The sequence below is a fragment of the Anabrus simplex genome, chromosome 4, assembly GCF_040414725.1.
Source record: "Anabrus simplex isolate iqAnaSimp1 chromosome 4, ASM4041472v1, whole genome shotgun sequence".
In the NCBI taxonomy this organism is placed as follows: domain Eukaryota; kingdom Metazoa; phylum Arthropoda; class Insecta; order Orthoptera; family Tettigoniidae; genus Anabrus; species Anabrus simplex.
The window spans coordinates 229676446-229702002 of NC_090268.1; the positions used below are offsets into that span (position 1 = coordinate 229676446).

General features: G+C 37.9%; 1 protein-coding gene across 2 annotated transcripts in view; it reads right to left on the minus strand.

Annotated features, from left to right (window-relative positions):
- The window catches only part of LOC136871803 (glycerophosphocholine phosphodiesterase GPCPD1), a 432261-nt gene that overhangs the window by 171629 nt on the left and 235075 nt on the right, over positions 1–25557 (minus strand). For both annotated transcript variants that reach the window (XM_067145405.2, XM_067145404.2), the window contains exon 5: positions 16159–16302. In XM_067145405.2, the coding sequence (XP_067001506.2) occupies positions 16159–16302 (144 nt within the window). The remainder of the gene's footprint in view (positions 1–16158; positions 16303–25557) is intronic.

Consider the following 25557-nt stretch of genomic DNA (forward strand, 5'->3'; position numbering starts at 1 on the left):
TCTCTGATCTAAATTAATATGAATACCCTCCCAAATATTGAGGAAGCTACATTTCTATAAAATGTTCAGAATGTCCATTCCTATTCTATTTTAGTGTAAGAATGATTATGGTCATCCAGCGTTTGTTCATAGCAGAAAATCTATTGTGTCTTTTTGCATTAATATGTTCTTGATAATGAATATCAAAGCTCCTTCCAGCTTGACCTTTGTAGCTTACTTGACAGTGTATACTTTTCAATTTATAAACATCTGGATTCGAATAATAATAATAATAATAATAATAATAATAATAATAATAATAATAATAATAATAATAATAATAATAATAATAATAATAATAATTGAACAATTACAGGGGAATTTCCCTGGTGCAAGTTGCATACAAAATCCTCTCCGCAGTCCTCCTCCAAAGAACACAGGAACAACTAGAACCACTCATAGGCGAATATCAAGCGGGCTTCAGGCCCCACAGATCCTGTGCAGAACAGATACTCAACCTGAAAACCATCTTGAAACTACGACACACAAGAAAACAACCCACAATCTGCACCTTTGTGGACTTCCAGAAAGCATACGACTCCACTGACCGGCAATCCCTCTTCCAAACACTGAGTGAATATGGACTGGACAAGACTCAAAAATTCACCAGACTAACTCACACCAACACAACCTCCCAAGTAAAATTCATGGGAAATATATCTGAAAAATTTCAGATAAAAGCCGGTGTCCGACAAGGAGATGGACTTTCCCCACTACTCTTTAACATAGCCCTGGACAAAATCATGAGAGAATGGGAACAAGCTCTAAAAGCTCAAGGAAATTGGCAACCATTAAGTATGACAAGAAAACATGTAAAAACCTCCTGTCTCGCTTTCGCAGACGATCTCGCGATCCTCGCAACAAACGAACAACAGGCAATCAGCCAAATCAGGACCCTCAAGATATGCTCAGAAAAATTCGGGCTACAAATCTCCTTCTCAAAAACCAAGGTCATGTGCAACCACTGCAGCCTCCAGAATTTGAACACAAAATTTGGCACAATCGAAAAAGTAACACAGTTCCGATATCTTGGAGAAATTATAGTACCAACAGGAAAAGAACAGAAGGCCCTCGAGGTCCGCATCCAGAAAATGAAGAGAACCCGCGGCCGAACGCAAAACATTTTCAACAAAATGCCTTTCAATCTTCACCAAAATTTGACATTACAATACTGTGATCAAACCTGAAATACTATACGCGAATGAAACACTGGATCTCCACAGGAAAACAGTACTCGAAGACATCCTGAAAGAGGAACGTAAAATCATCAGAAAAATTCTCGGCCCAAAACTGACTGACAAAGGATATAGACTGCAATCTCGTACAAAAACCGAGGAGCTCTCAAACCTTGCTGCCGACATCAGAAAAAGATGCCTGAAATATTACTGACACATCAAATGCCTTCCAGAAAACAGACTGACAAGAATCTTACTTGAGGCAACAGAAAACATCAAAACAAATAGGTGGACAACGGAAATCCGCCAAGACCTGGAAAAATCAGGAACCAAAGTGGCCGACTTCGCTGACCGAACCTACTACAGAACGAAAATCAACAAGTGGGAAGTAGAGTCAGAGAGAAACCACAAGAAGAAGACAGGAGCTAAGTGGACAGAAGAACGAAGAACCACGATGAGAGAAAAATTGAAGGCTGCCTAGCAAAGAAGGAAATGTACAACTTCTAAGTGAGCTTTGCGTGATCAGTTTTCTGGTCTTTTTCACATCTAATAATAATAATAATAATAACAACAACAACAACAACAACAGGAGTGTTATAAATTAACCTGGTATTAGTCATTGGTTTTGAAGGAAATGTTGAGATTACATTTTTTGAAAATATTAGTGACTCGAAAAATGTTATTGCTATTATATTATGTAAATGTAACAAACTTCTTTTTACTGTCATTTGTTTGTTTGTTTCTTTCTTTCTTTCTTTCAAGCAGTGACGGGCTTGTTCAACTTAGTAATTATTTTATTAAGAAAAATTTTGTTATAACCATTTGTCAGAGCTATTTTTTAAATGGTATTTATTTCTTTCTTACAGTTTTCTTTGGAAAGAGGGATATTTAAAGCTCTATGAACCAAACTGTAGAACAAAGCCTTCTTGTGTGAATTTGAATGAAAAGAATCCTGTTTAATTACGTTGACTGTCTAAGTGGGCTTTCTAAAAAAGCCATAAGATGTGCAATTTTTAGTCTGAGTGATACCGAGATCTAAGTAGTTTTAGGAATTGTTAACTTCGCATTCATTGGCAAATTTAACGTAACGATCTATGGAATTGAGGAAATCTAAAACAGCTTTTTCATCCATATCTTTGTGATCTATGGCGGGAAAAAAGTCGTCAACATATCTGGACCAGTAAAAAAATACCTTTATGTTTATTAATGATCTTAGATTTTTGCAACACCGAGCTCAAAGCTGCAGTCGCTTAAGTGCGGCCAGTATCCAGTAATCGGAAGATAGTGGGTTCGAGCCCCACTGTCGGCAGCCCTGAAGATGGTTTTCCGTGGTTTCCAATTTTCACACCAGGCAAATGCTGGAGCTGTACCTTAATTAAGCCCACGGCCGCTTCCTTCCACTTCATACGCCTTTCCCATCCCATCGTCGCCGTAAGATGGTGCAACGTAAAGCAAATAGAAGGAAAAAAAAGAAGATTTTTGCAAATTGTCAATATAAATTCCTGCTAAGATACTGGAAGCTGGAGAACCCATCTGAAGACCATTATGCTGATAAAACTGTTATCAAAAACAAACCTCAAAATGTTTATACATTCTTCCATTTCCATTATGCTGATTCCACTATTTTATTTAACAAAATTATAAACTTTGATAAAAAAATCATATTATGTAACTGACTGTCACATTCCAGCACTTTATATGCCCCCTCCCCTTCCTCCGATGATGCTATTAGCACTCTCTTAGAATGGGAACATATTGCTGGCTTAGCATCAGCTCAGCTGGCAAGCAGTGATCAACAGAACACAGCTGATGGAGAGTGAGTTAACAACTTTCATATTTCACTTTTTGCCTTTTTCTCCTCCTCCTTTCTTGTTCATTTTTAATACTTATTCAGCATTTCTTTAATAGATATTTTCACACCTTTATAAGATCATGCTTCTGTCACCAATAATTACAAATTTCAACGTTTTTTCGCTTTTTGACAATGAGCTAACACGCTGATGTCCAGAATATAGAACTTCACAAACTGTTCTTTTAGAGAAGAGGTTTGACAACATTTAATAGGTGAAATATATGTTACTCCAAATATGGTGAACATTTTATTATATTTCTACAAGATTTTACAGACTAACATTCTAAGGACCACGAATTCAATTTTATTTTATCAGTTTCACAACAGTTTGACTCATTTTTTCATGTTGTTTTTTTAAAAAGAACATTTTAAACACATGAATATCTGAGAAGGTGATGGGACCACATGGCTATGGGAGAAGGAATTCAGAAGGCAAACTTCTCCTAGACTACTGCATAAGAAACCGTTTGGTAGTAAAAAACAGTTGGCTCAACAAAAGAGTCACAAGATTACCTCTTATAGCTGGCTTGGTAAGAGCAAGACAGTCATTGATTATGTCATAACAGATAAAGAAGGAAGTAGACTTGTGACAGATGTCAAGGTGATTGTAAGCGAGAACCTCAATAGCGACCACTGATTATTAGTAGCAGATTTGAAAGGCAATGTACCAAAGATAACAACCAGGAAATTACCTAAGATTAAGATGTGGGAACTACAAAAGATTGGAAAAAGAACTATCAGGACCGTATAAGAGGACAACTGCCTACAAAAGACTTGGAGAGTGGTGAGGTAGAGTGGACAAGATTTAAAAACACCTTGATAAAAGAAGCAATTGAGGTGTGCGGGAAGACAAGTGCGAGATTAAGGGAAAAAGAGATACCCTGGTGGAATGAAAGAGAAATATCCTCCATAAAGGAAAGGAACATAGCACATAAAGAACGAGATAGAGAGAAATCCAAGTCAGAACAGGTAAAGGATGAGTGGAAGATCAGCGACCTCGAGCAAGTTTACCGAGACAAGAAATTGAGAGTTAAAAGAGTAGTAGAAGAGGAGAAGATACAGTGCTGGGAGAAATTTACTCAAAAACTGAAGGAAGGCAGGAGAGGCAATATGAAACTATTGTTCAGAGTGATCAAAAACAAAAGGTATTCAGTTGAAACCATCAAAGCAATTGAGGATCTTAATAGAAACCTGGCTAGGAAAGAAGAGGACATCAGAGAGGTTCTGAGGAATCACTTTGATCACCTACTGAACAGGACAGAAGCAGATCACAGAACAAAAGAACCAGATGTTGAAAGCTTGCATAGAGGAACCTCCCATTACATGGGCAGAAACAGAAGCAGACCTTAAGAAGATGCCGCAAGGGAAATCCCCAGGAATTGATGAAGTCAGCACAGACATGATTAAAGCAGCAGGAGTCCAGGGGCTTACAGTGGCCACACAGAGTGCTCAATGCAGTTAGGAAAGATGGGAAGATACCTACTGATTGGAGCAAGGGTGTCATTATCCCCCTGTTTAAGAAAGGAAATCACTGAAAATGCTCCAACTACCGGGGAATAATACTCCTTTCTCATGGGCTTGAGATTCTTGAGAAAATCTTAGAGAGCAGATTGCGAGTTATCTTAGAGCCACAGTTTGAAGAGGAACAGTATGGCTTCAGGCCTAACAGGTCCACAACAGACCTAAATCTTCAGTGCCCGTATGTTAATGGGAAAGTATTGGGAGAAAGGCAAAGATCTGTTTATGGTTTTCCTTGACACTGAGAAGGCATATGACAGCATTGTTAGAGAGAAGATACGGGAATGCCTGAGAAAAAGGAATGTGCCAGAGGGACTGGTGAGGAAAGTTCAGATGCTGTATGAGAACTGTACCAGCTGTGTGCAATTGAGTGACGGAGATTCATCTTGGTTCAAGACCGAAAGTGGAGTCCAGCAAGGCACTATCCCCATTACTGTTTATCACTATCATAGATGACATAATGGAGAACATCAAGAAAACCTCTGGTGAACTAAATGCAATGGCCTTTGCTGATGGTGTATGATCTGGGGAGAAACTGAGGAACAAGTACAGTCGAGACTCAATGAATGGAAGGTTAAGTTCCAGGAGTTCCATCTCAAGATAAGCGAACTCAAAACAGTAGTGATGGCAATAAACAGAGAGGGACGACCAGCAAAAATCATGCTAGGAAGCCATCCACTAGCAGGTGTGGAAAGCTTTACCTACCTCGGCAGTGTAATATCTCAAGATACACTAGCCACAAAGGAAGTGGCAAATAAGAGTGCAGAAGAGCTCTCACTTCTACCAGCAAGTACGAACACTCCTCTGGGATCCCAAAGTACAGTACCAACAAAATCAAAGCTGGTGATGTTCAATCAGTACTTCATACCAATCTTAACCTATGGTATTGAAACCTGCACTCTCACTAAGGAAGGCTCATCAAGGTTGCAGGCATCCGAGATTAAGTTCCTTAGGTCCACAATTCAAAAAACCAAACTGGACAAGTTAAAGAATGATTTAGTTAGGAAAGAAGCTGGGCTTGAGATGACATTGTCAGCATGTCCAGGCTGAGGTGGTTTGGGCATGTAATGAGGATGGAACCAACAAGGACAGCATATGTTAACTTGGAGAGATACGTGGCAGGGAAACGGATGGTGGGAAGACCAAGAACCCACTGGGTGGACATCATAAAGTTGGACATTGCAGATCAGGAAAGGACACTGGAGGACGTCATTAACAACAGAACGAATCTCAATAAGACAGAATGGAAGAGGCTCACCAACAGTACCCAAGAAACTGGAACTGTAAAATGATGATGATGAATCTTATATTACTTAAGAATGTAATAATTATGATGTAACATTCTGAATGTTTAGATAATATCTAATATAGCAGAAGATGGCCCAAGGAGGCCGAAACATGTCCTGTATATGTAACGGTTTTGCAATTAATAATTGTACATAAATCTATTTGTATTAACTAGGTGGACAATTATATTACCATTTTCTATTCTATTGTAAATTGTCAATATAGAATCATCATGAAATTTATCATATTCAATACAAATTATTGATTAGTTATAGTATGAATTCGAAGAAAACAATGAGAAAATGGAGGAATTTTGTTTGAAGGGACACATCTTATGAGGAACATCTGATTCTGACAACAGCACAGCCAACCATCTCACTGTCGAAGGTCAAGAGGCAACAAGGACAACCAAAATTAAGGTAGCCAGATATGATGGACACTGATGTAAGAACCAGAAATCATAATCCACAAGATGCAATAGACTGCACAGAATGGCATAGATTGACCTGAAAAGAAGACCCCATCCCAGTGGCACAATGCTTAGAAGAAAATAATAACGATGATCACTAAGGAAGACTAGTACAGAAGGTGACGAAGTAAGAATCTGTTTTCATGTTGTAATCACATACAAAATAATCTGAAACTAGATGGATTTAATAATACTGGCACTGGATCATCACTGATATTTAATCAACGATAGGTTTGATGCAAGTCTAGATGCTATCAGATGGTGTACTAACAGTCTCTTCATATTTCTAGCATCCCATATCTATCATAATTTGCTAAACACGTTAAGAGTCACAGCAACGGAAAATTGGATATGAAAGGTGGAGTATTGTGTTTCATACAAAAATGAGAAGCAAAACCACTCTAGATTACTTTAGTCCTATAACAGGCAATCGCATCATGAACAATCAGAAATAAAAAGGTACGGAATATTTTTTTTAAGGCAACAAAGAATAAAATATTGTTGGATAACACATTATGCAGTTATGTAGTAATTATATGCAACTCAAAAATGTACTATCACTTTTTACAAGCTTTTCAATTTAAGGTCTTAATGATTACATTCATATATCTTACAAAACAACACAAGAACCTTGTTTTTCCAGATTAAGTGGGACTGGAACTGAACTGGATTACCAAAAATCTGGATAATATGAAAAAACTAAAAAAATAAATACAGTAGGCCTACATGTTATATTATCTATTAACATAAGTTGTACAGTAATACCTTTTTTCAATTGCACAAACAAATATAAGAACACTATTGGTACATTTAAAACTGTTTTATACACTAAATAATCTGTACGTTTTTTCTGTTTTACATTTGTATAGCGTTCGTGTGCAGCACGATCACGAAGATGTTTCACTACAACAGTTCTGCCGGTGTGATTTCAGTCAAGGATTCTAAATAGGCCATCAGTTTGTCCGGCTGCATTGTTGCCTCTCCACGAGTCATTGTTTCTTCTGATGGAACGCCGGTTTCATTTTCAAATTCACCATCAGTGAATTAATAGTGCATTGCATTCAGAAGAGCGTGGGTTCGAATCCCACCTTGGCCATTCTAGAAATTGGTTTTCCATGGTTTCCCATTCTCAATTCCAGGGGAAAGCCAGGACAATACCTTTGATAAACCGTGGCCGAATTACTTCCAATTCCTGTCCTTAACTATCCTTGACAGAAAAGACATTCAAGAAGAGTCGATGCTGTAAAAGAAATATTGTACAAGACAGTAAAAATATTTTTTATAATTTTCGATCCGGATAAACCAGAGATCCGGATTAATGACGGCCAGATAAACGATGTTCTTGTGTACATGTGACTTAAGATAGTAGTCCACCTGTTTAAAAAAAACACATAAAATATATTTACATTATAAATTAAAAGCACACCATCTATGTGTATAAAATAACATGTCCTGACTGACTGATTCATCATCGCCGAACCAAAACTACTGGACATAAAGAAATTAAATTTTGGGGATACATTTATATTAGTGTAGGTGCTCGCTAAGGGAGGATTTTTGGATATTCCATCACTAAGGGAGTGAAAAGTAGAGAGTGAATTGTTTAAATTGAGTATATCTGTATCACAAAAACCTACCAGTTTACGAACGTAAAAACTGGTGTTTGGAATCTCCTTTAAAAATAAAGAAACATATCTTTTTGTTTTTAGAAAATCCACTTGGGCGCGGGAGAACAGGAGTCACAAAGGGGGTAAATTTTTAAAATGAGTATATCTACAGTATATCTTAAAAATGTAACATGTTACAGACATGAAAATTGGTATTTGGAATCTACTGTAAAAGTAAAGAAACACGGATAAATTGTTTCTGGAAAATCTACTTAAGGGGAAGTGAAAAAGGGGTGAATTTTTAAAATAATGAGAAAATCTACAGTATATCTCAAAAACTTAACATGTTACAGACGTGAGAATTGGTATTTTTAATCTTTTAAGTACTGCATAAAGAAACATGATGTTTTGTTTTTTGGAAAAACCACTTAAGAAGATTGTGTGAAGGCCTGAAGAAGGGGTTGAATTCTCTTTATAAGGATACTTATATCTCAAAAACTGAGATGTTACAGACATGAACATTTGTATTTGAAATCTCCTTGAAAAATAAAGAAACATTTATTGTTTTGTTTTTGGAAAATCCGCTCCAGAAGTGGGGGTGCAATGAAATGAAGAATGTGTTGTTAAAAAAAGAAACATGTATTTTGTGTGTTTTCCACTTAAGTGAGGGCTATTTCTCACAACATGGTCAGTTCTATATCGCATGATCCAAAGTTAGCTCTGCCAGTAGCCTGGTCATCTTAGTCCCAAAAGGCAACACCACAAATGTGGTTTGCAAAGAGGTACTGGGGTAAATGAAAGTCAGTTTTTTAGCGAGTTTTTATACATTAAGAATTTTCAGAAAATGTCTTAGTGCAGTAGTGAGGAATGATTACTTTTATCAAATTATAAAATCCATGCAAGCAAAGCCGCAGGTAACAACTAGTATCTTGATTTACTAGTTTCATTTCTGTATTGATAGTTCACGTATGTACAGACAAGAAAAGGTTCCACCTTATCAATACAATTTTTATTATTGTAAGAATTAACTTACAGGACCGGTTCAGACTTTTAAATAGTCATCGTCAGCTGTACACGGATACCTTCACATTTGAGTCGAGTATTAGTTAATATGTCCTTTCTTAAAGGGAGATGCCATAAGGAAGCATTATGTCTAAGTGTCCAAATTGGGCATGTTGAATGTGAAATGGTTATATATTATGATTCAGGTACTTAGGTATAGAGCTCTCTCTTTAGGACTAGAATTTGCTTGTAAAATAAATTAAAATATGCAGTACATGTGTTTAATGTATTTGTAATTTAGATTTAATCTTAAGGTAGGTTTTACAAACAAATTCTTACAATAATAAAAATTGTATTGATAAGGTGGAAACTTTTCTTGTCTATACATATAACAACTAGTATACAATGAATTAAATAACATGATTGTACAAAAAAATCAGGTTAACTAACCTCAACGGTACTGTAGATATCGACAAAGAAACTATCTTAAAAAGACCTTGTGCTAAATTTGAAAGAAGCCATGCAAAACACACTGGCGGTAACTATAATCTCAACACCACGGAGTTGTGCTAGATAAAGTAAATACACGAGGCTTATTTGCACACCTGAAAGATGATGCCTATTCAAATTTGCACACTAGTCGAAGAGTGGTGCTAGGTAGTGCCACTATGACCTTACAAAGCAACATACATATTAAATACAGACTGTTCTGGCTTTCACCGCTCAGTCTTACAGCCTCTGTTCATTTACTAATCGCTGCCACAATCCTCTATTTGTAACGAGTCTTGTGGCTTCATAATTGATCATTTTTATTTTGGTGCTGATATTGACAATACTTGGAATAAATTGGGGAATATGTTCCACCTAATCAGCAAATTTCTATATATTTTATGGTATTTTTTTATGTTAGTCTAAAATAAAATGTTAATATTAAATTTAAGTATTTTAATTTTAATTTTAGTGTAAAATAAAATTTTAATATATAGAGATGTGCTGATTGTGTGGAACATTTTCCCCAATTTATTCTAAGTATAGTTCTGTGACCCCATTTAGTTCTATATCTCTTATCTTTAAATCAATAGAAACCGATTCTACTTTACTACTCTTACCCTCTATAACAGAGTCCATTATTCTCCTAGGTAACCTATTCTGCTCCATTTGCCTCACATGACCCCAACACCGAAGCCAGTTTATGCGTACAGCTTCATCAATCAAGTTAATTCCCAACTTAGCCTTCATCTCCTCATTCAGAGTACACTCTTGCCATTGTTCTCACCTGTTTGTACCAGCAATCATTCTCGATACTTTCATCTCTGTTACTTCTAGCTTATGAATAAGATATCCCAAGTCCACCCAGCTTTCACTCTGTAAAGCAAACTTGGTCTGTTTTCAGACCGATGAAAAGATAGTTTCATCCAGGAGCTGACTTCCTTCTTACAGAACACTGTTGATTGCAACTGCGAGCTCAATGCATTAGCTTTACTGCACCTTGATTCAATCTCACTTACTATACTACCATCCTAGGAGAACACATATCCTAAATACTTGAAATGATCAACCTGTTCCAGCTTTGTATCCCCAATCTGAGATTCAGTTTTCTTGGATTTCTTAATGACTGACAGCAATTTAGTCTTAGAAAGGCTAATTTTCATACCATACTCATTGCACCTATTTTCAAGTTCAAAGATATTAGATTGCAGGCTTTTGGCACAATCTGTCGTTAAGACCAAGTCATCAGCTTAGGCCAGACTGCTTACTACATTTTCACCTAACTGAATCCCTCCCTACGACTTAATACCTTGCAGCAGATGATCCACGTAAACTATGAACAACAAAGTGAAAGATTACAGCCTTGTCTAACCCCTGTAAATACCTTGAACCAAGAACTCTATCTACCATCAGCCCAAATCTCAACATAAAATGCGTTTGATTTTAATAATCTACCCTTAATCCCATATTCGAACATCTTTTCCTTCATACTCTATCATACGCCTTCTCTAGATCTGCGAAATATAAACGTAACGGTCCCCCATGAATTTGGTTGTTTGAGACAACACCAGAAGATTTCCTTTTATGTTGAGATGATTTTCAAAATATTTGTTCCACTTCTCCAGTGATTCACTGGGATCTATTGTAAGTTCACCTGATTTACCAAAAACATATTCATTTCCTTTTTCCTCTCCCTTCCTAAGATTCTTTATTAATGTCCAGAAAGGTTTTCCTGCTGCTTGACCTAGCCTTTCAAGGTTATTACCGAAATCTTCCCACAAATTCTTCTGGGATTCAATAACCATAAAGAAAAAATCTAGTACAATGAAATAAGTAAGCAAAGTCTCCGGCATGATGTTCACAATGGCAATTGCAAACGGGAAGAGGTTTTAGGCCCATACGTAGATTGTCTGTCTGTTAGGTCATCGGCCCAGAGGCTGGTTGGATCCTCAAATAGCATCACCAAAAGCTATGCAGTTATAGGGAAACCACAAAATCCAATGGCAGTACCAAAATGATGCGTACTAGGCAAGATGAGGAGTGAGGTAGTTTGCCATAGCTCTCCTCACTGGGCCAGACAGTGCTATTGTAGCACAACTAATCCTATGAGCAACAACTTTCATGACACTCAGGCACATTGGTTGTGCTCTGAATGTCATTAATCAGCACCACCCATACCCCAGCAGCTTCCATATTGACACAGCCATGGATGAGACTGGGACTTCAGTGGAAGCTACACTTTGCTTTGGCCTGTGCCAAGAGATGGATGCAAAAATACGTAGATTACATTACAAAAAATGTTAAATGTTAAGAGAGATATTGCTAACAAAAATAATGTTGATAGTCTCATTATCCAAGTCTGTGTCTCCCAGTAATAAAATGAATTGCAAATAAAACTTTGGTAAGTGTCCAAAACTCGCAAGATTGAAACCACAATTCACATATACAGGTGAAATGCGAGAGGCAAAGTTATAAGTCCAAAGTTGGTCTGACAAAATAGAATCATATTCTGTTCTTTCCTATGTACTCACCAGCTGAAGTAAAAATGCTTTCACGTTCTCCAAAGATCTAGGATTCCCACAATATGGGGAATTAAAGGAAAGTTCCACCCTCCGACCACCAATGCATCAACACAGATTGGTTTTGTAAGCCACACTGAGGGGTATTGCCCTCTTGCTTTCCCTTTCACCTGCTTTGTGTAGACTATCTTTTCTCTTCATTTTTACGAGTCCATTGGCATTCTTTTACCACTATACACATCTTTTTCCAACTCTTACACAACAGATCCTTCACAGCTTTTCTTCACTCACTATTTTCTTGCACCTTCTTTTCATTTTCTGATACTTTATTGTTTTATCCCTATTCCATACTTGCCATGTTTTTTCTTATTTTTTACTGCTTACTTTATCCTCTCATTCCACCATGGGATCTCTTTATCTTTCACTCTTTCAGGTATTCTGCCACAAGCACACTCTGTACAGCTTACAAATATCTTCCTGAATATGTCCCATTCCAATTCCACACTCCCCACCTCAGTGGATATGTATTGTTTCTATTCATTTTGAAACTTTTCTTTTACTTTCTTATTTCTTTAATTTTCACTATTTTTCCAACTTTCACTTTTGCTACCACTACTCCATGGTCTCCATCAAAGACTACTTCTGATAAAGATATTACGTTTAACAACTGTTTACATTTTGTTCTTACCACCAAGAAGTAATTAATTACGGTTTTTGTCTTGTTTCCCCATCCATATCTTGCAATCATTCTACTGTTCTTCTTTCTGAACCACATATTGCCCACACTTAACCCATTTCTCCCACAAAATTCCACCTACTTCTCTCCCTCTTTCCATATACAAAAGTTCTAATTACTACTTCTATTCCTTTTCTGTTGCATCCCACCATCTCCCATGACAGTCACTTTCACATCCTTTATTTCTCTCTCCAGTGTCTCCTGAAATTTGTCTGTATCATCATCTTTGCATCCAGTCTAGAGGTATATACTTTGATGAAATCTATTGCTCCATTCTCTGTTCATAACTGTATCTTGATTATTGTATCATTTATGTACTACACTTCATCTAACATACAAGAGGAAAGCGTAATTGATCCACCTTTTTTCAAATACAAAGTATGTTGTTAATACAGCCACAACATTTTTATTCAGAACCGGTTTCGATGGCTTTGGACACCATCATCAGCCAAAATAGGTCATATAAACAAAGATATACAAGTATTATAACACATATTATAGACCCTTAATAGTAAATAACATTATTTGGATGAAATAAAAAAGTGACGGTGCTTAAAAGCCATTCTTACAATATTTACAAGTTATGAACTTGTTGGTGAAATAATAAAATGAAGGTGAAAATATCAACAAATATTTTAAAATTTTGATCACTTTGTAATGGTTAAAAAGTCTCGAGCGTGGTGTTACTAAACAGTGGGCGAAAATTGAACAATGACATCTAAGAACTGATGTAGAATGTAGTTACTCTGCAAAAACGTTGATAAGATAAAATATGTAAGTTCGATAGTGGCTTGTAATATCAGATCATAAGATGAAACTGTAAGATACGAGGTACTTAAACAAGTGGATCTTGAACAGGGACTGACAGAAGAGTAGTTATATAGCCAGAAAGTTCTCAATCCAATCCGGAGCCTAAAGTATGAAAAAGACAGGTAATAATTAAAATGAAATAATGGAAAAAGGGATCAAAGGTGGATCAATTAAGCTTTCCTCTATTGTATGTTAATCTCCATTCAATACGGACCAAAGATGAAGTTTTAAATTTTAAAAAATGTACACACTCATACAAGATCTTGTTGGATATTATACCCCTCCATTCTTTGCCTTATATCCACTCCAGTACAGAGTGGATTTCTTCAACTTCTTTCCATTTCCTATCTATTTAACCTCACTCAATCCCATCATAACTATATTCTCCTTCTCCATAATTCAATCACCTCTTCTAACGTTTCAGTTTTTACATTGGTTCGTTATATAACTTTCCATGAATGTAATATTCGTCTCAACCAACCAGACAAATCAGCCATAGCTGAGCACGCTCTATCGTTGCGTCATGATGTCATGTTCCAAGATGCTAGAGTTCTTACCCACACTAGACACTACAGGTCCAGGATTATACGGGAAGCTGTGGAAATATGTAGAAATCCTAACAATTTTAACAGGGACACCGGCTATCAATTAAGTAATACCTGGTTGCCAGCCATTAAGACTTAACGTAGGTAGTTCCCTTCCCGGTCCCTTCACTATTGTTATTTCGTCTCTGTGTTTTCCAAATTCGTACGTTCCTTGTCGCCAGATGTTTTATTCGAGGCTTGTGTCTATGCCATTCACCTGCCAATGTCATGTGTTACGCAAACATGTTATGTGAACCGCTTAGACTGATTGTGATGGTTCGGTCAGCTTCCACTTCAAATGCCAGCGTTGCCACGTCCTGGGGGCCACCTGGTGGCGAATGAATGTACCATTTTCCACTTCTATTATAACATTCCAAATTTAAAGCGTCATTGTTTTGGAAGCCTTTCTCGTGGACAGTCGAGATTTCTTCCGAGGATGCAGGGCACAGTTCCCTGCGAAACGTTAAGAATTTCACCTTATTTTCTTGACACGGCATAAGCCCAAAAGCCTATACAGTATCATGTCTTTAAGTACGGGCCGTGAAAGCATTAATGACAACTTTCCGGTTTGTTTGGCCACTTGAGCACAATAACATGAGAGGATAAATTAACTTGAGAGTAAGACTTTTTTGTTAATGAGAAGTAATCAAAGGTCTTTCCTGAATTTGTTTAACTGAATTCAAATGGAATCTTAAACAACAATTAATCAGGAACACAGACACTGCAGTAGCGACAGTCCACAAAAAAAGTGTGTAAAGTATAATTTCTCTAAACATCCACATTGTTTAGATTGATGCTTTCATGGCCCGTATTGTAAACATGATAAAAAGGTTTTGGGCTTTTGCCATGTCAAGAAATCAAGGTGAAATTCTTTACGTTTTGCAGAGAATGCATTTAATAACTGCAGCCTTTACACATTTCAAACAATGACCCATCAAATTCTTGAAGCAGTAATCAGTTTTGTTCAGAAAACGGCCTTGGTTTCTTGCAGCTAATCAAGTTAACATCCATGTGCACTGATTTTGATACTGAAATCACCTTGAGACGAATAGTTGGGATGCCAGTGACTGTACATTTTAAGATAATATTTTGCTCTGCAGTGTATCTGCCAACTCTTCACAATCAATGTTGTATATGTAGAAACCTTACAGGTAGCCTTGAGTTAACTGGCATACACTACACAGTCACAAGCACATCACGTTACGATACGATATTTCTGTAAATCCAAGACAATGATTTTGTCTCAGAATTTCATGTGAAAAGTCACAGGTCATCTTGCATTCACGATGTAGCAATAATGAACACCACTGGCAACTACCACGGTAACTACGCTGCTTCCCTTCACTCCCTTGCGCGTGCATAAAACTTGACCTTCAACGTCCGCGTCTTTATTATACCGGTACATGGTTAGCCGCGACAATCGACTGTCTAGTGCCTCTGTGCAACGTCACTGGTTCTCGGAAAACAGTGAAGACAGAATGACATTCTACTAGCCTCTACAAAATCTGCAGAATGGCATCAAAGCATTAGGCCTACTCTCTTGAGCTTATTGCAAGGTTGATCTTAATATACCATACTGTACTGCCGAGCCTCACAGCTGTGCAGGAAATGTCATTTGAATTGGAATATCAAGGATGCGACCCTTAGAAAGGCCAGTTACTCAGCGACAGAGTTATAACATGTCTACTATACGTGCCGCTTAGTACGAGTTTTATAGACAACAGAAATACTTGTGTGATGGATTGTCGTATTGTAGAGACACGTGGAACAAGTATCGCCAGCAAATTTTGAATGGATTCTCTTTGATATTATGATGCTAATTTTACATAAATGCACACAAACAAGTGTTGTTCAGTTTTGGTTAATTTCAAAATGCACTGGTTTCACTAAATGACCGACTTAGAGAAAGTGATCACTTCCAGATTGGTGTGCTCATTCGCATCTGGTAACACCATGATGCAGTATGTATGAATTAACCGTGTAGTAATAATGCAATGTACAAGTGACATAATGTGAGTGGGGTGAAGAAACCCAGCTTTTAATGAATGAATGAATAAGTCTGTCAACTTACAGCTATCTCAGCCAATGGCCAGGAATTATTTGAAGGGTTCTGATCATGGGTATCCACACTTTCTTCGACAGATTCTGAAAAAGGCAATACCGAGTCTGAAGTGCTACGCTGTGTAAGATTCACTGGCGTAACTTTGAGGTAAACCTGTAAAAGAAAAAGAGAAAGAAAACATACATTAGATCATGTAACTATACAGAGCACATTCTTTCAATAATATAAATGTCTTCCAAAAGATGATAAAATCATTTATAATTTTAAATGTTAAGTTAGAAATATATCTTTACAGGGAGATACAAAATACAGATTGAGGAAATTTGATAACATGCTGGTCTGGAAGGAGTTTGTTAGAAACCTTAGCACTGGGTGGATTGAAGTGGTAAGATCAAGTGATGAGAATGGTCTATGGCAGGACCTAAAGAATGTACACTGATCAAACTGCCCCAGGTAAAAGACCAACAGGAAGGTCCACAGACAGTTAGCAGAAAACAAGAGGCAGGATGGCAAAAGAAACTTCATCAGCAATCAGGTTTGGATCAAACAAATTGGATGGGGCACAGTAATACCCTTACCCAACTCGCTGGAGCAGAGAACCAATGACGACCAGTAATTAAAACAAGCATGATAATCATGTTTCTAAGGGAGATAATTCCACTGCATCCCTGTTGACTTGCTTTAACATGATGCCAATTGGTAAATTATTTTGCTTATGTTGTTTGCTGCTCAATGGTACTAAATTACCGCACTGCAGTGTAACAATGCTGTCCAAGATTACACATTCTTTCTTAAGTCAACCAGTGATTTCATGAATTCTACAACTGTTAAACGTAAGGAACTTCATCCTATTTGCCCATATTGAACTGAGATCACAATTGAATTAAAAATCTTGTAGGTTCCACCTTTTTCAATACAAATGGAAATGAACCTCTCTCCATTAATTTGCTACAAGCCATGGACTTTATTTCGGCTGCCTGGAAGCAGGTGTCATCCTCCACAATCAGCAACTGTTTCCGCAAAGCTGGTGTCTTACTAGAAGAGGCTGCCTCTAATGATGATTATGGGGACGAAGTTTTGTCTAGCGATGAGCTAACGCTACTGGAGGGTGTAGAATTCGATACTTATGTGCAATTTGATGATAATCTGGCTCTATGTGGAGAACTACCGGATAAGAGATTATTGCTGATGTATGCCAACAACGCGATGGTGATGGACCAGCTAGAAGCGATAGCGAGAGTGATGGAGATGGAAATAACTACTTGAATCTTGAAACACCTGACCAGGTTGAAGTTTTAAGTGCAGTCAATGTGTATAGGCATTACATCAGTATGAAAAGTTGTAGTGAAAATGCTTTGAATTCATTACTAAGTTTGCAAAAGGAAGTTTATACTCCTAACCCAGGACCATGCGCGTAGGCGGTGTTTGGACTGCACTTTTGAATTATTGATTTGTATTATCGTTTAATGAGCACTCAGCCCAATTAGGTCCACTGCTAATCTTTGCTTACTCTGCTAAGCATCAGACAGCACTACCGATATGTTGCGTAACGCTGCAGTTCAGCGTGGGAACAATCGTGAAGACAGCCTCCACCGTTCAGCTTGCTGGGAGCGGTCCTAACTTACAGAAATAAGTCTATTTTTGAGCTTACGTTTACTGTTCCAAGCAGTGTTATACATTATTTCCGCTGTAACAACATTCCCTCCAGAATGTTTTAGTGACTAATGGAGGTGGATACTTCATTATGTATATAATTGCAGGTCATCATCATCATCATCATCATCATCATTTCCCTTTATCCAGCTGTAGCCGGGTGGGGGAAAATATGGTTCCTCTCCACTTTCTTCGGTCTTTCCACCACTCCTCCTCCAACACTGTGTCCCAGTCCAGGTTTCTTTCTATAATTGCAGGTATGAAGTATTATACGTATATAGTCATTTGTTTTTATTTTTTTCACTGCAGGGATCGAAGAAGATATATTCAACCTGATAACATCCGACAGTATCTTATGGAACTCTCAGAGCAAGATGGAGCAGACAGTGACTGTGATTTAGAAAGTGACATCAATTTTGAAGAAGGGTTAGTAGACGACGATCATTCTAGTGACAAGGCACAATCTATTATGTGTGATATTCCAATGGAAAAGGACAAGGGTACGACGACGTCAGATTTTATATTGGAAAAGATGGTGAAACGATCTGGAAAAGTACTCCTGTGGTTCTGAATGATTTTAGAACCTGTTCGAAAAATATGGTGAAGAAGTTTCCCAGGGCAAAAGCACGTGCACGAAACACTCCAACACCGATGGATGCTTTCCTGCAAATAATTTCCCTTGAAATGATTGATGATATCATAAGATACACTAACATTTACGTTGCCAAGTGTCGTGTCAAAGAATCCAGAATTGCGAAGTAGGGACTACAAGGATACTACACGTACCAAGATTATGGCACCTTTGAGGCATTATTTGTTATTGCAACTAAAAAGGGCAAACTTGCAGATACCTTAGAACTTTGGTCACGAGACGGTACAGTAATAATAATCCTGAGAGCAAATTTTAGCTCCAGGTGCTTTCTGTTTTTAATGAGATGTTTGCGTTTTGATGACGTAAGTACTAGAAATGTACAAATTGCGACAGACAGATTAGCAGCCATCAGAGAATTCCATCTGAAGTTTGTTGCTAATTGTCAGGCTTCCTACTCTTCAAGGGAGTTTGTAACAACTGATGAGATGTTGGTAGCTTTCCGTGGCCGCTGTGGATTTATCCAGTATAGGCCCTATGCCTCTAAAACCAGCTAAGTATGAGCTCAAATTCTACTCTCTGTGTGACAGTAGAACATTTTACACGTTCAATTTGGAACTCTACCGTGGCAAACAAGGCGAAGGTCCTTACGATTGTTCCAACAAACCGATGGAGATCGTCAAAAGACTAAGTGACCCAATAAAGAATTCACTTAGGAATGTTACCACTGATAATTACTTTAGTAGCATTCCATTGGCCGAATACCTACTGGAGCAAGAACTGACATTCATTGCGACACTAAACAAAAATAAAACGGAAATACCTCCCGAATTTCTAATGGACAAATCTCGCCAGGTTGGCTCTAGCATGTTTGGTTTCCAACCTATGTGACGAAAAAGAAGACAGTTGTCCTTCTTCTATCAACTATGCATGACACAGGTGCAATCGATCCCACAACTAATAAACCATTCGTCATCGTTGACTATAATGGGACCAAGGGTGACTGTTGATCAGATGTGTTCTACATACAGTATACAACAGCAAGGAAAACCAGACGATGGATTTTTGTAGTGTTTCTCCGTGAACTTGATATTGCAGGCATAAACTGTACAAGATATTTCTGGCCAACAACCCATCATAGGATTGTGTGAGAAGGAAATATCTCACTGATTTGGGACCGAGTCTGATGGAGGTAAATCTCTGTGAAAGAGCTCAGCTTCTGTCTCTTCTAAGTGATTTACAGGTATTCTTATTAAAGTTTCATGAAGCCAAGGAGACTATAAAGTGTGCATCACAAAAGAAAATCTGCTTCATTTGTGGAACGCACAAAAATACAAAGACTGATGTTACCTGTGACCTATGTCGTCAAAATGTGTGCAACAATCATAGTCAGCATAAGGTTAACTGTGAAAAGTGCAGTCAAGAAGCTGAAGATGAAAACTAAATTTACTTCATTTCACTGGAAACAGTAAACCGCTATTTGATTTCATAACTCCTATGTAGAGCAGTCCCACGTTTGAATTTCCTTGACTTGTATTTGTGTGTTCTCTAAAACATGTTCAATTTTATAACGTATACATATGTTTGCCTTTTCAGAAAACACATTACATCTTTCAATTATTTCAATAAATTTTCTTAACCTAAAAATGATAAAATGCACATAATGTTTGAGAAAGTTGACAAACTATGTTGGGCAGTCCAAACACCGCCGCGTGCACAGTAGCGTGATACGGAGTGACAAGCGGTTCAGGGTTAATGCAAGAAAAGTGAAACAAGCCAAACTATCTGATATCTTTAAGGCTGGACCAAGTTCAAAATAATATTTTCTTTCTCAATGTATTTCTTCTTCTTCTTCTTCTTCTTCTTTTATGACCACATAGGATCACTTTAGTCAGTCCGTCGTTCAGGTCTCTTTGAAGGGATTGTTCGGGCTTTGCGGTCCTCCCAGTACTTCTTCAGACGCTCCGATCTTCGTGCCCTTTCCTCAGTTGAAAATGTGCGTGTTGTTGGTTTGTTTTGTTTATGTCTTACGGAGATGATGAGACAGGAAAGGGCTAGGACTGGGAAGGAAGCGGCCATGGCCTTAATTAAGGTACAGCCCCAGCATTTGCCTGGTGTGAAAATGGGAAACCATGGAAAACCATCTTTAGGGCTGCCGACCGTGGGGTTCGAACCCACTATCTCCCGAATACTGGATACTGGCCGCACTTAAGCGACTGCAGCTATCGAGCTCGGTTATTTGCAAGGATTTACACATGTAGGTCTATTCCATTGGTTTTTCAGTAAATATGTGATGTATTGTGTAAGTCTAATTTCTAAGTGATTCTGGGTTACAAGTAGTTTTTCTCTTCCCACTGATATACGTATAAGTCAGGTTCAACTGTACTGTATTTGTAGGAAGTAAGGAATTAATGGCAGTTATTCAACCATTAAATCTTTAATGGGTATTAAAAACTTACTTTAAAACTTATTTGCACTTTTTTCTTATACGATAACGCTTTCTGTTGTAAACAAGGTTGGGTTTACAAAAACACAACTTCTTTATTTACTTCACATGTAAAATTACAATATTTATACTAACAAAACTGAAAGTTATCTCGAAGCAAATTGAACTATGAATTTGGAAAAAGAATCTGTCTTTGTACACTATATACACGTTGGAGTATTCACGTTCACTACTATTTCGGAAAGATAGTCCTTGTGACATGAAAAGTTCTTGATAGTCGAAAACTATCAGAAGCACTGACGTAAATATCTCAGAGAGTCCTTCCTTGTTGAAGTGTCTGAGTTCATTAACGTAAGTTCAATGACTGAAGAGTTCCTACTTAGCAAAACTAAGTTGATAATGGGAGCTTGCATTAGCTAGGGAATGATAGTGGCATATAATGGTAAGACTGGGCATGGACAGCGGAATAGACAAGAGGAGCGGTGACCCGAGGTGAGACCTCTTACTGCCAAAAATTCAGTCCACCTGGCCGAAGCACATTTTCAAGAGGAGTAGCCTCCGTGCTCGACGTAGGGTGTATTCTGGAGCTGGACACCGGGGTCAGTGGGCGTCTGGACAGACTAGGAGCTCCTTTTTATAGCACACACAACGTTCCAGGCACGCGCACTGAGAGCTGCGCGTCGAGGCTCGAAGAATAACACACTGGCACGCGTGTAGCTGGCTGGCGGATCGAGAAGGGAGCGACGGACATACAACACTTTCCATACCCTTCTCTTAGTGTTTTGAAAATAATGTCTTGTGACTACTACATATTTAATCTTCAGCTTTTGAATTATTCCGATCAACAAAACTAACACTATAAACTGCTGAATTACAAAAGAGTTTGTTTCTTTCCAAAACTGTACCCTTGTATGCGGAAAATTATGTACAAGCTTTTCAACGCACTTCTTAACATAAGAATGAATTCCGATCATTACCAAACTTACAACTTCATTCATTACAAATAGTTCCAGTAAATCAATCGCACACCCTTACACCAGGATTTCCCATAAATGGAATTATATTAATAAATATTTAATTAACACCTTGAGTGCCACGTGAGACCAACGTTGACTCACAGAACTTCATGCCATTTGGGCCGCGTGAGTCCGCTGTGGACTCACGCGTACTCTCAAAGCCTCAGGCCCCGTGGTGCCATACTGTCATCACATTTGACAAGTAAACGTATGTTAAGTGAAAGTAGGTGGCCAGTACGTCGTGAATCTATTCTTGGCCTGTCCATTTGCGAGTCCGATGTGACACCACGTAGCCTGTACGTCACTGTAATGTCCTCTTTGAACTGGGTAACAGATATACTCTCATTTCCAAGTTGATTGGAAATATAGATGGCATTTACTATACTTATGCCGATCAATATCTCTATAGCTATTTTTTGTACCATTTTACTCCGTCTCAGGGAAGTACTATAGCTCTTTTTATGATCTGATAAATCAATGTATGGTTTGTATTTGTTATACTCTATAACACTAAATGGTTTTTGCTCTTCACCATCCCTCCTCTGAATAGTGACCATCTCACCAGTGTGTTTAGTTGTCAAAATTAAGACGTCTCTTCTATCGTGCCATTTCTGAACAACCACATCAGTGTTACTTTCCCGGGCTCTTGTCTTTCCTCTTGCTAACTTCCTCTTAGTAACATCGGTTGGATTATACTTCCGATTAGATTTCAGTGTTCCAAAGATAAGAGTTTTATTCTTTAGTAGTTCATGAGCTAATGAGACAGACGTATACCAGTGTGTCAGGAAGGTGAGAACTGTGCTAGGATACGTGGTGACACATTGGTCTCACGCGGCCTATACAGCTGGAAGGTAGTGTCAGTGGTCGCGTGAGACCAATGTGTCGCCACAATTTCAACACAATGTTATGACTACAATTTTGGCCCAAGGTGACTAAAAGTCACATTTCTGTAATAAGGTGCACCATTTTATACTCTATAGTAAAAAAAAGAATGGCCTGGATGTGGAAATTTTTTTTACTGCATACGTGGCACTTAAGGTGTTAAGCATAATGTGCAAAATGCAAGACAAATCAATCAAACTACCGTACAGAAATTTGTTAACGATTCTGTCCTCAATTTGCACTTCAAAAAATGGTACCTTTCACAGAGCTCACCATATTTCCTGCACTTCCAGTCACTGCATGGAACATGAAAACACTTCATTAACACTAGAACAGCGGAAGGGGTCAAACTGACACTCGCCTTCAATTTTCCTGTATTAATGTGCGCATCCTTTTATCATTTCTCTTCAAACATCTTGACTTTTCATCATTTTTAGTCTTGTTTACAGTGATGTATCGCACCCAGCAAAATATTTATATTTTCATAGATTGTTTTTATATGACGTACCCTGGACAGCGGTAGGGGTCATTTTGACACCTGTACAATTCCTTATTACAACGCAGCAGTTTGCATTGTCAGATAACAGTGTGTACCCAGCCTGGATTATTAGTATTTTTGAGCTCTTACTGTCAGATAAGTGTTCCAGTTAGCAGGATTATTGTATTCATATCATTTAGAAAGTGTTCTTAGAGACATGTCAAGTTACAATCTTTTTTCTACTGATAAGGTGTTTCGTATGCCAGAAAATTCAGATGTTGACTGTGAAAGTGAACTATCCGATTCGGATGGCGATTTCTTGCCCGAGACAAGCAAGATTAGCAAGGACGAAGATCATAATGAGATAGAGGATGAATTATCCGTAGGAGATACCAAAAGTGCCACTCTGCCTCCGACCTCGGCCCAAATGTCTGTCTTAGTTACGCGTTTCATCAGCGAAGTTGGTTGCCCGAGACGGAACCGAGTGCAAGGTCTTCATCTGGAAGGCGGGCTGCAATGAACGTTCTGAAAGAGCAGGCAGGTCCTACCACACACGCTTACAACCAAGTTGACGACTCTGTCATTAGTGCCTTTCATCTCCTCTTTGATGAATCGATGCTTCGCCAAATGAAATGACACACAACAGAATCAAAAGCTCAGAAAGAAGTCAAGAGCACAGACTGGACCAAAGAGATGTGGTCGAGCAAATGTCTCGTAAATATACCATCAAGACTGCATGCAGGAGGTGACCAATGCATGTCTTTAACAATATCCTAGACCTAACAGCTGTCAATGCTTGGGTCATTTACAAGCACGTAACAGGTAGGAAGATAAAGTGGAAGAATTTCATCTTCCAGCTGGCAATGAAATAACAAGGTGGGACGAACAAGGGCAATAACAACGAGAGAAGGCTGTACGACTGTGTCCATCTAAAAAGCGGATCTGTGTAAAGGCAATGCCTGCAGCAAGTGTCTCAAAGTAGTATGCGGAAAATGTGCATAGAAAGTAGAAGTTGTGTGTGCGAAATGTGTTTAGGGCGTTTTTAATTTTCTTAAAGTATTTCTGAAAAATGTATAATTCTTGCAACGTGGATGACTGACTAAAAAAAGGTGCTCAATTGGTTAACCCGGATCCGCCCAAGATTTTATTTTCTGAAAATCAACTTGTAACTTTTAGCGTTGGATAATGAGCATATGAAGATCCCGGAAAAGCTTTATTATTTACTGGACATGTAACTTGCGAGAAAAGGCCCGTGCCATATATGGCAAGCTGGGCAGTAGTGTAACGGTTCAAATCCTGTTACAAGATTTTATCTATATTATTATTATTATTGTATCTGTATTAAAATTATTATTATTATTATTATTATTATTATTATTATTATTATTATTATTATTGTAACTATTATTATGATTTGATTCAATTCTATAATCTGATTTTGCTATGTATTGATTAATTATCGTTTGCTTCATTGCATTTAATTTATTATGTATGTATGTATGTATGTATATATGTATGTATGTATGTATGTTAGCATTAAAATAATGTAGAGTGAGAATTGCCGCCTAATATCAAATATGGACATATTTTGTGAAACCTTTAAGACATTTCAACATATGGTGCAATACTGTTACAGTAACTGTTGAGTCATCGATCTGTCATTGTATGCATTTAGAAGTATGATATAATATAGGGAGTTTCTACTTTGCCTGAGGCTATTTCAACACAGTTTGTAATACTCTGGACCTGGGTGGGAGTGACATGATGGGCTGTTTTAGAGATGACATGGGTGTTATACCATGTGACAACTAGTGTCTATATATAGAGGAGGATCCTATAGCAGTCAGCCAGTTGAATGGAGAGGCTTGCCATGGAGTGTTGTAGTCAGATGGATGAAGCTTTGGTCGATGGATAGTCATTTGGAGAGTGAGGCCAAAGTTGGTCAGTCAGTCAGTTGACGATAGAACAGTGACATGGATATGCAGTCGTCAGTGACCAAATGGATTATATGTTCGGAGCGTGTTTCATGTATCTGTTCGGTCAAGTTCTCGTGTCAGTTCGGTGACAGCCGAATACCGAGTCGTCAGTATGCAGACTAACAGTTATCAGTGAATTACTTGTAAAGTTGATAGTGAAATGTGATTGTATTTTCAAGCCATGCTATATCTCGTTCGTGAAACTAAATGGATATTTCACCAAATTAGGTTTGAGATACCTACACCTGATACCAATGCAAAGGAATACGTCGTAAAAACACTCAAAGTGTTCAAGGTACTATTAAGTGAAACAGTGAGGGATAAATTTCTTGTACAACTTTTAAATATCCGGTCAAGAGGATTTCAAA